Source organism: Callorhinus ursinus, unplaced genomic scaffold (assembly GCF_003265705.2).
Source record: "Callorhinus ursinus isolate GAN/ISIS: 27379988/994484 unplaced genomic scaffold, GSC_fseal_2.0 scaffold1, whole genome shotgun sequence".
NCBI classification, from domain to species: domain Eukaryota; kingdom Metazoa; phylum Chordata; class Mammalia; order Carnivora; family Otariidae; genus Callorhinus; species Callorhinus ursinus.
In genome coordinates this window covers 52,355,110-52,369,521 of record NW_027397063.1, presented here as the reverse complement: position 1 = coordinate 52,369,521, position 14,412 = coordinate 52,355,110, and the positions used below count along the sequence as shown (strand labels likewise).

General features: G+C 39.3%; 1 protein-coding gene across 1 annotated transcript in view; it reads right to left on the bottom strand.

Moving 5' to 3' along the window:
* Positions 1 to 510: 510 nt before the first annotated feature.
* GAP43 (growth associated protein 43) overlaps positions 511 to 14,412 on the bottom strand; it is a 98,181-nt gene continuing 84,279 nt past the window's right edge. The window contains exon 3 of the mRNA XM_073901761.1: positions 511 to 1,211. Within this exon, the coding sequence (XP_073757862.1) occupies positions 1,123 to 1,211 (89 nt within the window). The 3' untranslated portion in view covers positions 511 to 1,122. The remainder of the gene's footprint in view (positions 1,212 to 14,412) is intronic.

Sequence of the window (14,412 nt, the reverse complement as noted above, 5' to 3'; positions counted from 1 at the left end):
TGGAGATAGGGTCTTGACAGAGGTAATAAAGTTAAGATGAAGTCATTAGGGTGGGCCCTAATCCAGTAAGGCTGGTGTCATTACAAAAAGGGGAAATGTGCACGTAGAGATACCCACTAGTGATGTGAAGAGACACAGGAAGAAGATGGCCGTGTATACATTAAGGAGAGAGTCCTGAAACAGATCCTTCCCTCCTCACCCTCAGAAGGAACCCACCCTGCCAACACCTTGATTTTGGATTTCTAGTCTCCAAAACCGTGAGAAAATAAATTTATGTTGGTTAAGCTACCCAGGCTGGGGTACTTGGTTATAGTGCAGAGTTGTAGTCCGCAGCAATCCCATCAAGGACCAAAGCGATTGGTCCTGGCCAGAGTCTTAGGCTTCATCCATCTTTTCCTTCTCAGGGTCATTGATGCCAGACTGGGAGGCCAGAAAGAAGATGAAATGTGAGTCGCCAATATGTCAAATCAACTAATGAGAAGGTGGAACAGAAACACAGAGCCACTGGAGTTTGATTACTCTCATGATTTATTAATATTCAGATTGAAAAAGGAGCCTTAGAGCCGCAAGTTAAGCTAATTGGCACATTTGCTTTATTTATTTATTTGTTTATTTATTTATTTTCAAAACAAACTGGGTTTTTGATTTTTTTCCTTTTTGTTCATTCCATCACATTAAAAGGAGGAAAAGAAAAATGGTTTTGAATTCACTCGATATTTTGGACTCCTCAGATGAACGGAACATTGCACACACACTTGGAACAGAGAGATAGAGAGGAAGGTGGACTCCCACAGGGCCACACGCACCAGATCAAAAAACTTGGATACAGTGCAAGAATTTCCCAAAATGATTGGATCATCATTACCAAAAACTCGCCATAACAACACCAAGAAACAAAAAATGTTTAAGCCACACTGTTTGACTTGGGATCTTTCCTGCTTTTTTTTTTTTTTTAAATGTTTGCCACACAGAGAGAAAGAGGGCTAGTGGGTAGGAGAGGACAGACTCACGGACGTGAGCAGGACAGGAAGGGAAACTTCAGAGTGGAGTTGAGAAGAGGGTGGGGAGAGACAGGGTTCAGGAGAGGGGAGGGTGGGGACGTGGAAAGCCATTTCTTAAAGTTCAGGCATGTTCTTGGTCCGCCTCACGTTCTTCTCCTTTACCCTCATCCTGCCGGGCACTTTCCTTAGGTTTGGTTTCATCTACAGCTTCTGAGGAAGAAAACAAGGTGGGGAGGGGGGAGAGGGGGTTAGTATTTTGTCTCATTTGTTCATATGATAATGCAATGCATTTCTCCTTTTCATACCATTTCTTAAGAGATTTAAGATAAAAAGAGATTTTGCTATCCCAGTAATATAATTGCCAAGTTCAGAAGATGTTACCTCCAGGAGGCTATTCAGTGACAGGTATGCACGAGCTCAGGAACAAAGCTATGCACTGGGGGAAGGAGCCACTAAACAGAAATTACCATGGTCTTTAATCTCTCAGTCTTGCAATTAAGATATCCATACATAGGCTCTTCAAATAAGGAAACAACAACAATCTTGTATCTCTTTTCCATCAAGGTCAGGCTAATTGTGACAGATAGTTTTTGGGCATCATTGAACAGCCATTCCAACTCTCTCACCCCTTATTTGTGGTGTTAGGCTGGAAAGTAAAATACTTGAATTTCCAGATCCCCTTGAAGCTAGGGGTGTCCATATAACACAGTGATGGCCAATTAGATAGAGAAAGAATTCCCTGGGGAGGGTCCCAGAGGAGGACGTTGCCCTTTACTTTCTGCTATTCCTGATGACTGAGACATTGCTCAGTACCTGGTAGTGTAGCAGCTATCTCCTGACCATGAAGACAAAAACTATACACTAAGGATGGTGGGGCAGAAAGATGGAGAAAAAAAACTATCATTGAGTGACCTCTCACTCCTACACATCTTTTCCTCACACTTTTTTTTTTTTTTTTTTTACTATTATGAGACAAATAGCTAACCTCTAAACTAAACCATAGTAGTTCTTAGTTTCTTGCAGTCAAGGAATATTCCAACTGAATATACTTATCCATAAGGCAAGGTGCTTTGCTTAGCAAGGAAGACTGCGTCTTTTTAAAGGCTAATTTTTCCTCAGGAAGTAGGCAAATTTTCTAACTCTTCTGCCTGATTTCCTGATAGACTCAGTCAACTGATTTCATGTTACAGTCAGTTTACTAATATGCCAGCTAGTTAAAAGAGAACTCCTTTGCCCTACAATCACCTGTGTTGGTAACCTAAACTCCTTGTGTTGGGTGTCCCTCAGATTACCCCCAGGCTCAGTAATTTGTTAGGACTCACAAGACTCAGTATACAGTCCTATTCATGGGTATGATTTACCACAGTGAAAGGATATAAAACAAAATCAGCAAAGGGAAAAGTTGCATGGGATAAAGTTTGGAGGAAATTACACACAATCTTCCAAGAGTCCATTCCCTATGGAGTTATACAGGATGTGCTTAATTCCTTCAGCAATGAACTGTGACATGTATGAGATGTCATCCACTAGGGAAGATCACCTGAGCTTACAAATACTGAGTTCTTACCAGAGGCTGATCATGTGGGCAACCTCTACCTCGCATGTACCAAATCCAGACTCCCAGAAGGAAAACAGATGTCCAGCATAAACCACATTGTTTGCAAAAGAGTTTAGGCATAGTAAAGACTCTTAGTTAGGGAATGGTAAGAACCCTCTCAAAATCCAAGTTGCTAGATGCCAGCAAAGGATCAACTTCACAAGCAGCCTTTCTAAGAATTGAGAAATGTTGAGACTAGAGAAATCAGGGCCTTATAGGAGACCATTAGAAGAATTCATACAAATGTATGTCTCTTTCAAATCATTCAGCTATATATTTATATTCAGATAAAGCTCAACGTCCACATCCAAATAAGACCACTACTGGAAATACATTTTTGGAATTCTTTCTTTGGAACAAGCGTCTGACAATATCCTTTTTAAATCTTTAGCAGAAAATGCTTATCTCCTTGAAAATAGATTTGATTTTTAGAATGAAATGAGGCTGGTCTGGTAAATAAGGTAGCAGCTATGATGGATGATTTTCATGTTACAATGACTCGTTTTTTTAAAGATTTATTTATTTGAGAGAGAGAGAATACAAGTGGGGGAGGGGCAAGGGGAGAGGGAGACAAGCAGACTCCCCACTGAGTGGGGAGCCCAAAGTGGGGCTTGATCCCAGGATCCTGAGATCATGATCGGAGCCAAGATCAAGAGTTGGGTGCTTAACCAACTGAGTCACCCAGGCACCCCTACCATGACTCATTTTTGGCCAAAGTTTTTAAGTCTGATTTATTTGGGGAATCTGTCATTGACCATAAGTTATTTCCAAAATGTACTTATTACAGTAAGGCTACCTACCATTACTCATAAAGATATTTTAAGGCTATAACCTTCTAAGTTGACCATTATCAGCATACCAATCATATTTTCCAGGAATAAGTTTTTGTATGAAAAGACTAACTCAGTTCTGATCACTGTAATGCTCTATGTACCAGCATTGTTCTCATGGATTATAGAACTTTGGTGTACTAAAGAATCAGCTGATTTTCTGCCAGAAGAAAGTTCTCAGATTTATTTCGGTGAGGTTCATTTATAGCAATTTGGAATTCTTTTAGAGAGTTTACTTTGTTCCCAGCCCCGCTCAAAGCTTTGGATACCACAAGTATGCCCAAGGTGCTTTACTATCCTTACCACCCAGAGAACAATATATTTAGTGCCCTCTTCAAACCGCAAAAGAAAGAGAACCTTGATTTAAAGTGGCCAGAAGCATAGAGAAGGTTCAGTTGTAGGAACAAGACAAGACTTTAAGCTTTTCTTTCTAAAATAAAAACTTGGGAGCTATGAGGTAGTTTTGAGGGAGATTAGGGAACTTGAGAGAAAAGGTAGAAGCAGGATAGGGAAGGTGAGAAGAACTGTTTGCAGAATAAGGGGACAACACTCCAAAAGGGAAAACAAAAGAACAAAGATTCAAGAAATCCTGAGAAGCAGCCATACTTTCTGTCCTCTGTTGGAGTAGAGGCAGGTTAAATCCTCCCAAATTCCCATACTTTATCTTGTCACCCTTCGTCTGGCCCTAGGAGAAAAGGCGAAACTTGTACACATCTGTTTATTGTGACAGGAGGTGCTGCTGTCCACTCCCTATTAAAAGAGCTTCAATATCTAATTTCCTTTAAAAGCTTCAAAGTATTTGAAATATAATTATTTATTCATTTACTTGTTCAGTAAGTTGTTATTGAATACCTGCAATGTGTCAGACATTCTTCTAGATATTGAGAAGAAGAGGTGAAAAAAACAGCAAATATTCTTGCTCTCACTTAAGCCTTTCAACAATATGCCTTTAACAGACAATGAAATCCATAATCAGAGAATGTTGGCAGGGAGAGGGGCCTCAAAGAACATCTAGTCACTAGACATAACTCTTCAAGGGTAACGACAATATCATTTTGCTCGACTTTGAACTCTCCCGTGTCTAGCACAGAACCTAGAGCAGAAAGGGCCCTCAGTAAACATTTGTTGAATAAAAGAATGAATGGACATCCTCACTTTATAGATGAGGAATCAGAAGTCCAGGTATTTCCCTGAATCATATGGTTTTCTCATGACCTAGCCAGGACTAAAACCTAGAAGTTCTACTAATCTTGGTTTCCCCATTATATCAGGTGGCCAAACTTGACCAGAGGAGGGCAAGATCAAATCAGTTTTATCAATTCAGCATTAGAAATGAGTAGCTAGGGTCCACAGGCTTTCAGTGATCTACAAAATTTCTGAGATTAAGAACGGATCATTGGCTCCAAAATTTTAAAATAAAAACCATAAAATTAAAACTGATGAAGTTCAATTAGTTGACTACAAAAGGGAACATGTCAGTCAGTTAGCTGGAACTCAATTTATTGAACACATACAATTATATATACATTATATTTTATATGAGATGAGAGGAGTTTTTTTAAATTTTATTTACTTGATATTACTGAATAATGAAAAAAGGTGTCATCTTTGTATTAAAAGAAGGGATGACTAGCTGGTAGAAATAAAATGTGTCAAGTCAGTGGATTCAGTGAATTTATATAGGCCTCCAGGAAATTATGGGGAGAAAAAATATGGAGGAAGGAAACAGTCTAAAGTAAGAATCTTCTACAACCACAAAAGTAAAGCAAGCTAAGAACTCATAATAATATTTTTTAGGACCTACACAAAAACAGAAACAAGCTAAAATAAACCTACATGCAAATGAAGGAAACAGTAATCAGCTGTGGAGCATATACCTGCTCTAGCTAGATCCACTTTGATGGGAGACTGTGTATGAGTTTGGGCAAGGTTTTAACCTTAGACAAAGGTGAAGTTATTGGAAGCAGAATCCAAGAGCTGTGTATAAATGCATCCATTTGAGCCTGAATGCCAGAGAGAACTTCTGGATATTGCGAACTTGTTCCTTCTCCTTCCGATACCAACTCTAGACAAGTCATTGTAGTTAATAAATCATGTTGACCATATACTTGTATAGCTACAGTTTTTTACCTCTTCTATTCAGCAGCCTCACTGCCTGGAAAGAACCACAAATTATGACTTTCCTGACCTGTTGTATAAAGTATTTAGCTGTAGCTAACATTGTTGAGCACTTTACTATATGCTCACTCAAAGCAGTTCTACGTGTACTTGTGTCATGTCATTGAATCCTTGCAGCTCTTTAATCGTCCCATTTTACAGCTGGGAAGCTGAGGTATAGTGAGATGAAGTAACTTACCTAACGCTAGACTGTTTGTCAATGGCAGCAGTAAATTTCAAACTAGGACAGAGACATCTAGGCAGCTTCTATTTTAGATTGCCTGCCCCCTGCCCTTATCTTTGCCCCGGAAGGATGGGTGGGCTCATCCTCTAGAGTGGGAACTAGAGGAGGGGGTCCATGGGTACCTACTCCTGCAGCCTACAAAGTCCAAAACCTGGCCCTAATAAAAGCAGCTCAGAATGGAGGGAAGAATCTTGATTAGTCTTGAACAATATGAAATCTGGTCTTGGCACTCTCTGGCACTAATTAGATAATTGTAAATGCTAGAGATGAGTTAATATGTAATCTTTAGTATTTTGTACGAAAACTTTGATCACCATGGTGAGTGTCAGAGATAGATGAATGGCTGAGGCCAGCTGGTCACTCCAATTATCATGATCCAATCAGGGTAAATAATCACCTTCCCCATCTAGAGGATCAACCTCCCTCTGAGACAGTTACTGCTTAAGAAGAGGCTGTGGAAGCTAAAGATTGAATGGGATTTTTAGTACCCGGTGATACAGAACAAGCAAGTGGAAGTAAATGGGCCCAGAGCTAGCAAACAAGGAAAGCCTGGAGTTGCTCATGTGATTGTTGAAATCCAGCAAGTTAAGGGGTAGAAAATGCTTTCTCTTTTTTTGGGTTAGCTCTCAAAAGCCTTTTTGCTCATATTAAACATGGAAACCTAATATTATGGTTAAGTTACTATAGGAAAAGCAAGATTAAAGGAATCACAGGTTATTCACAGGAATCACAGATATTTCAGGTGACCAGTGAACTTATTCTCATTAACAGACATTACTATTCGCTACCTAGCAATGGCTTCTCCCCACAAATCAGTCTTCACCAAGGAAAATCAACCCCATAAATTCAGTTTTATTATAAGGCAGAATGTATCCCCCAAAAGAAACAACAACAAAAAAACCCAAACCAAAAACTGATGATGCATTTTAGCGTCTGGTTTAAGGGGGTAAAAAGTTGTTTAAAAAAATGAAATTGGGCATTTTTTAATAATTACTGATATTAAATATATTAAATATTTAAATTCTCAAAAATTGCATGTAGTCAATTTGAACAGATGATGTCCACATCTGGCAAAGAACTGTAACCTTCTCTGGCACTGGCATTTTAGCCTTGACAAAACCATTATTTCTTTCAGACAGACCCAAAGACCTCTTAGAAATGACCATGTTCATTAGGGGTCTCCATGTTTTTTACCATGTCTGTGTTAAGAAGAAAATTAACATCATAGATAGTAAAGTCATGTATTCTTAATGTTCTAAAGTTGAAGACACTAAAAAAGGGAAGAAAAAATGTGTTCATTCATTCCTATATTTATTCGGTGAAAGGTCCTGAGCCTCACTATGTGCCACACACCATTCTACGCATTGCAAATACAGCAGTGGTGCTATAGCAATGAAAAGACCAAGTAAGAATCTCTACCTTCCTGGAATTTATATGCTAGTAATTACTAGCATATTTATATGACAGTAATTACTGTCATGTGTATTGTTTGTTGGAGAAGGAGTGCTAAAGGAAAAAGTCACAGCTGGACAAGAAGAACTCAGCCCAAAGGGGCATAATTTCTCCTGGATTTGCAAATTTGAGTATCTTTAATAAGCCATATAAGTTTCAAAGTATAGAAAACCCTGGTACTTTTCACATTCTGGACCCACAACCACCATTCCTAGGAAAGATCAAGACCACATTAAAACAGCAAGAAAGATGGAAGTCATTTCTGTATGCACTTGAAACACTGTGGTGGTGGCCTTAAAAGAGTAAGGGGACTCAGGCAGATGATGTCACAGTGGTCCTTGAAAGATGCATGCCAAACTGGCTTTCTGATCTTTATTGAAATCAAGTCTGGAAGCAGCTCTTGACTTTACGCATCCCATTCATTTCCTTGAAAGGGTGAGACTAGCACGTCTGTGGCTTCTGTCGGTGAGCAAATAGCAGGAGCATATGAAGCAGTGACTGCTCGCGTGCTCAGTCGGGCGGCCCGGCTGCAGGCTGCAGTGCTGCTGGAGGGATGGCGGTGTTCCCAGCTGCCATCGCCTACCCTCAGCTCTAATGGCCCTGTTTACTGGCTCCGCTCCAGGCCCCTCCACAGCCCTACATTACTGAAATTAGGTTGAGTGGATTTCCGAGTAAAACATTATCTCTTGGGACCTGCCCAGCTCTCCCCAGCCTTGTCAACATTGATTAAATAGAAGCTGCTATCATCCTGGGGCCATGCCCAAAATTACTCTACCAATCACACGGGGCTGTGGTGTTTGCTTTCCCTTTCTATTTTCACTTTTCTTGAATATTAAACATTATCACCTCGAAGCCTCAAAGGAAAGTAATTAAAAAAGCATTCTGTAGTTAGCTCACATACAGCCCTTTGTCACTCACATGGCCTTCCTCTTGAGCTATGGACCAGATGTCAATTTGGAGCCTGGATCATGGCTTTGGATGGTCACCGAGATCCACATTTTGAACACCCTTTTTTAAACTATGTTTTACAGTTCAAATTCCTTTCAAAGCACTGAGCCAGTATACACCATTTTGACGTCAGCAGAAAGGTGCAAATTTTACCTCTGCCCCCACCTCTTGCTTTCTGAGCCTTTGAAAGAGAGGATAATTTTACTGCTTACACTATTCACCTGAGGATTTCAAAGAATAACAAACAAAAATTTAACCAAGGAGAAAACTCAAAGCAACATGGTGGCGGGGTCCCAGTGATATCTGACACATACATACACACGTTTACTTCTCTCAAAAGTTTAGGCCTCGGACCAAGCTGATTTGTATTCCAACCTTGACCTTGCCACCAATTAGTCATATGATTTCAAAGAAATTACTTTTCCTTTCTTTGCCTCAGATTCCTAATCTATACAAAATATGAATAATATTGACCACCCCACCTTATTGCAGGTTGTTTAAAAGTTCAAAGAAAGCACTTGAGAGGACTTTATAAAATTTAAAGTGTAGAATGCAGTATGTTGAGACTTTAATCCAAGCTGTGAGATTCTGGTGAAAAACACCCACTAAGTTTAACATTCTCATCCCAGGAGGGGAAAAAAAATTCCCAAAGGGATAAAAAAAACTTCTTTCCTAGATAAATGATTAAGAGCACTTCTCCCCTAGAATGTTCCTGTAGTCTCTGACTCTGAGCAGAAAATAAGTATGCAAGTGATTTATTAATTAAATAGCTATTCAGTTACAGAGGTTGGGAAAGAATCTAAGATCTCTAACATCTGGAGCAAAAGTTGGTGTTTTTTTGGTCCTGCTTCCTTCCTTCTTCTCCTTCTCCCATCACCCCTTCCTTCCTTCTTTCCTGAAAGAAAAATGAGCCAGATATTTTTGTTTTGAAAAAAATCAAAGCAAAAGTCAAAGAACATACAGGTTGACTGGCCTTGAAAACTTCTTAAAACATTCTCCATATAAAATGTCTGCCAAACCATCAAAATTAGTGTTCTATCTTCTTCCCCCATTAGAAATGTGCAGAAAGATTTTTAAAAAATTGAAATTTATGTGGCTCACATAGTTGCCCTCAGTCATTTCTGGGACAAGATGGAATAAATATATAAAATTAAACTGTTAACAGTATTTCTTACCATTCTCACAATGAACGAGTCAACTTTAAAGGTTAAAAATGAAACAAAAATTGGGGGGATTTTCACTCTAGCATAATAGTCAAGTAGCTTCACCCCTTCATTCTGCCCCTTAGCTAAACCATGTGCAATGGCGGCAGTTGAATCTGGAGATCTAGTGAGACACTGCTCTCTGTCAGACCGTTAGTCTGCGAGGTCAGCACAAACAATGACAGCTCCTCTGACACTGAGAAATTTGGAGAAGGGCCATGTTAGGGATGCAAAAGTGATGTTGTGATATTGAGTGTTGCTAATAGTGATGATCAGAAACAGTTTAGCCTAGAAATTGAATTTGTTTCCCTCTTTTCTGTGGAATTGTGTATTTTTTAAATACTTCAAGATTCCATCTGACAGAAGTTCAACTCTCCCTTGCCCTTTTTCACTTCACAGCATCCCAGGTGAGGAGAATCCTAGCTGGGAGAAAGGCTTAGTTTCATGTCTCTGGCCTTTACAAACTCAAGTGTCTTAGAGGTCAGTCAGATAACATTAATGTGAAAAATCTGGCCACTCGTAAAACCAGTGGTAGGGTCAAAAGGCATTCAAAAATTTTAAAACACTCTCACTGGAAAAATAAAAGGAGGCAGGGTGTCTGGAGTAAGATTTTTTAATTGTACCAAGAAGATACATTTGTGAACTCTGATTTCAAAATGAAAGAGGTTCCATTTAATCAGAATAAAAGTCATATTTGTCTTCAAGAAACAACTTTAAATCAGGAATCCTGAAGAATAATGCCTCTTCCATTCTGTTAATTTTAAATTACAGATCTTTGACTTAAAATGGGGTTATGTTCCCAAAACCCCATTGTAATTTGAAAGTATCATTAAGTCAGGGGCGCCTGGGTGGCTCAGTTGGTTAGGCAGCCAGCTCTTGATTTTGGCTCAGGTCATGATCTCGGCGTCCTGGGATCAAGCCCTGCTCAGGGCTCCATGCTCAGCGGGGAGTCTGCTTGAGGATCCTCTCCCTCTCTCTCTGCCCCTCCTCCTTCTCACTCATGTACGTGCTCTCTCTTTCTTTCTCTCTAAAATAAATAAATCTTAAAAAAAGAAAGTATCATAAGTCAAAAATGCATTTAATACACCTAACCTACTGAACATCATTAATTAGCCTTGCCTATCTAAAACAGGCTCAGAACATTTACACTAGCCTACAGTTGGGCAACATCATCTCACACAAAGCCTACTCTATAATAAAGTGTTGGATATCTCATGGAATTTATTGAATGCTGTACTGAAAGTGAAAAACAGAATGGCTGTGTGGGTGCAGAATGGTGGTAAGTGTATCTGTTATTAACCCTTGTGATCGCCTGGCTGACTGGGAGCTTCAGATCGCTGCCACCGCCCAGCATCACAAGAGAGGATCGTACCACATACTGCTAGCCTGAGGAAAGATCAAACTGCAAAGTATGGTTTCTACTGAATGTGTATCACTTTCACACCATTATAAAGTCAAAAATCGTAAGCCAAATCATCGTAAGTCGGAGACCATCTGTATTCATATTTCAAGATTTTTTTAGTGAATGAAATAAAAAATAAGCAATGCCTATTTCAGGTTTTATAAATGGCCTATCAAAGCAAAAAGAGGTAGCAAAAAGTTAATTCACAATATTATCTCTGCCTTTGCTTGCCATTCAAGTTTCCCATACATCTCTGTATCCCTACTGAGGCCTTCCAGATGTCCTATGCTCCTTGTCACAGATGCTGTTGGTGCCCTCTCAGATGCCTTTGCCATCTCCCAGCTGCTGCAGGTGTTGGCTGCCAATGGCACCCTCTTGCCCCTTGAGTGGGGGTATGAATTGTGAATCACCACAACCTGATGTGCCTGAAAGGTGATGCCCCGTTTGCCCCCCGTGACTCTAGTGCCCTTTTGGGCAAAAGAGTCTGGCTGTGGTACAGTTTGTACTTCAGAGCTCTCTGTGGGATCGGGTTGAGACTTCACTTTTCCTGAACCCACATCTTTGACTGTCGTCTTCCCCTGGTCTGTCCTCTTTTTATCTCCCTTCCAGATTTCCACCAATCAAGTATTCACACAAGAGTCCCATCTCAGGTTCAGATTTTAGAGACTGGGACCAAAGTTATTCCTTTAACTAAAAATTAAGGACTGGAGTTGGGAGGCAGGCCAGTCAATTACCTTAGTCAATACGCATAGCGAGCCTTCAAGGTTTGAATCCTTTGAGTTTGCTCCTTAATTTCCCCTCATGACACAGCTCAAATGTTGTTTCCACACCTCCAAAACTATCCTAGGTGTAATTAGTCAGTTCCTTCTCTTTATTTATATGGAAATTATATCTCTTGCCTTATACATCAGTTTGTGGTATCCTTTTAGTCTTCTTCACTGTGAACTAACTTTTCAAAGGAAAAGGATACATTGGCTAGAATTTAAACTTCACAAAAGCAGAGATTTTGTTTTTAAGTTGGTCTACCTTTTATTAAAACCATGTTCTGACAATTATAAACAAAGTAAATAATAAAGCCCTTCCCTTCATCAGGGAAGACCACTCCCACCAACCCACACCACTCTTGGCATGACACTGCTTTCAGGTTTTAGCATCCAGGCTAACTTCTCAAGAAAGTCATCCAGGATCCTTTAGACCAGTTCCTATGTTGTGATCCTCAGGCAGAGATTTTTTTTTTTAATTTATTTTATTCACTAATAAATCCCAAATGCCTAGAAAAGTACCAGGCATATATACATGTTTTAGTGAATCAATTCATTTACATTAACCCCAACTCTTAGTATCATGCTTATCACAAGATAGGCATTTAATATTTATAGGGGAAAGAAAATATGGAAAAAGGGAAAATCCCAGGAATGCTTTGTGACATGTAAATAAAACCTGTATTGCCTCAAGCAGAAAAACTGTGGACCTGTAATGTTTGAATAGCAGGGGCCTGTCTGAATTTCAAAACACTGGATTATAAAAAGGAACCTCAACATTATCCTGGCTCATAGCCATGGAAAGCGTTATCCCATCCTCCGTGCCTCCTTTTTTTGTTTTGTTTTTTTTTTTTTTTGGTTAACTTTAATTTTATGTCTATCTTCTAATTTTATAACAAATTACTCAGATTAAAAAAAAAACCCAAATGTAAAAAATAGATATGTACTAAAAGCATAACTATTTTTAGATGATGGCGTAGAGTAGTGAATAAGAAAGCTGGTTCTTCAGTCAGACTATTTGCATTTAAATTCCCTCTCTGACACCATGACTTTGAGTGAGTTACTTAACCTCCTATTGCCTCATTTTCCTTATCTGTAAGGAAAATATGTAATTGGTGCTAGTATTGTTACCCACCTTATGGTAACACTATAAGATACCTTGCTTACCTATGCGCCTAAGAAATGAGTTATCATCTCCCTCTCTCCACTGATTCATGCTTATCCAATCTTAGTGCACAGGCCCAATTTTTTTTTTCAAATAGCCCAAGAAAGGGAAGAACAGCCTGTGACTTACAAAGTTTTTTGCTTGTAGAGTGGGAAAAAAAATCATTCTTTGAGAAAAGGTTTTGAAGTCAAGGGCCAAAGTCCAGAAATGATTATAACAGCAAAGATGACAACTGACCAAACTTGAAGGGCATGATTCTATGATATATGATGCAAGAATCAAGGCTGCTAAACAGTAATGTTTCAAAAGGCAGGAACTTCTCTGCTATTGCTTCTGCTTAAGAATAGAACAATCTCCTCTATTTCATACCCAAAGAATAATTGATTTCAAAAGGAAATAACCTTATCTTTGGCTTTGGCTCCATTTGATTCCATAAGTTTTATAGCAAAAGTTTACCACACTGAATGAACAAGAACTAAGTCACCCCCATCCCCAGATGTGTAGTAAATCTTGCATCCAGTAGGCAACTTACAGAGGTTATGGCAATTCTCCAGGCACAAGACATCATATCCAATTTTAAGAAAAATTTCCTTATTTGATAATAATCACTGAATCTAAGACTTGAAAGAGACCTAAGACTTCTTGTCCTTTAACCTTAAGGAAAACTATTAGATGCAGTGAGGTTCTTCAACTTCATTATGAGAAAGATCTTTTCATTCCCAAGAAGACTTACAGTCATCTGGGGACAGGGCCTATGTTGGGGGATAAGTCCTTGGGGGCTATATAGAGACTGCTCTGATGGGTTTTTCTTCCTACCATGCACAACACTCTCTCATTTCTGGACCTTCTAAAGCAAGGAATTATAGCACACTTTGAAGGACAGAGTAAAGATAGAGTAGGAAGGACTGTTCTCTTTTAAAAATTCTAGGCAAGGAAATACCATACTTTTTGGAATTTTGTTAAAATATGGTTAATTTAGCATTCCCCCCACCAAGGCTTATCTATAATTTCTCCTGCTGCATTCTGAAGAAAGTTAATAATTTTCCAAAAAAATCAGACCCTCAGGTATTTGACATTAATTATTTAGGTCCCTACTTAAGAGATGGGAAAAATTAAACAGGCTTATCATTTGCTGGTGATTTTTCACTGAATCTACTTCTCGGCTTTTCTTTCTCACAGTTTTTCCTTTTCACTCAAACAGGCTGCTTAGACATTGTACCAGCCTTTTCAAGTTTGTTTTTCCTTAGGTATTTCTATTATACTCACCATAGATCTCATCTAGAGATCAGTTATGCAAGTGTGGTCATTTGTGTTTGTCAGACCTTAAGAAATTTCATGAACAATCTTCTGGGCTATACTGGTTTTCTTTTTCTTTTTCTTTTTTAAGATTTTATTTATTTAAGAGAGAAAGAGAATGAGAGAGAGCGAGAGAGAGCACATGAGAGTGGGGAAGGTCAGAGGGAGAAGCAGGCTCCCAGCTCAGCAGGGAGCCCAATGCGGGACTCGATCCCGGGACTCTGGGATCACGACCTGAGCCAAAGGCAGTCACTCAACCAACTGACCCACCCCTATCCTGGTTTTCATTTAAAAAATCAACTCATCAGGGGCGCTTGGCTAGCTCTGTCAGAAGAGCATGCAACTCTTGATCTAGGA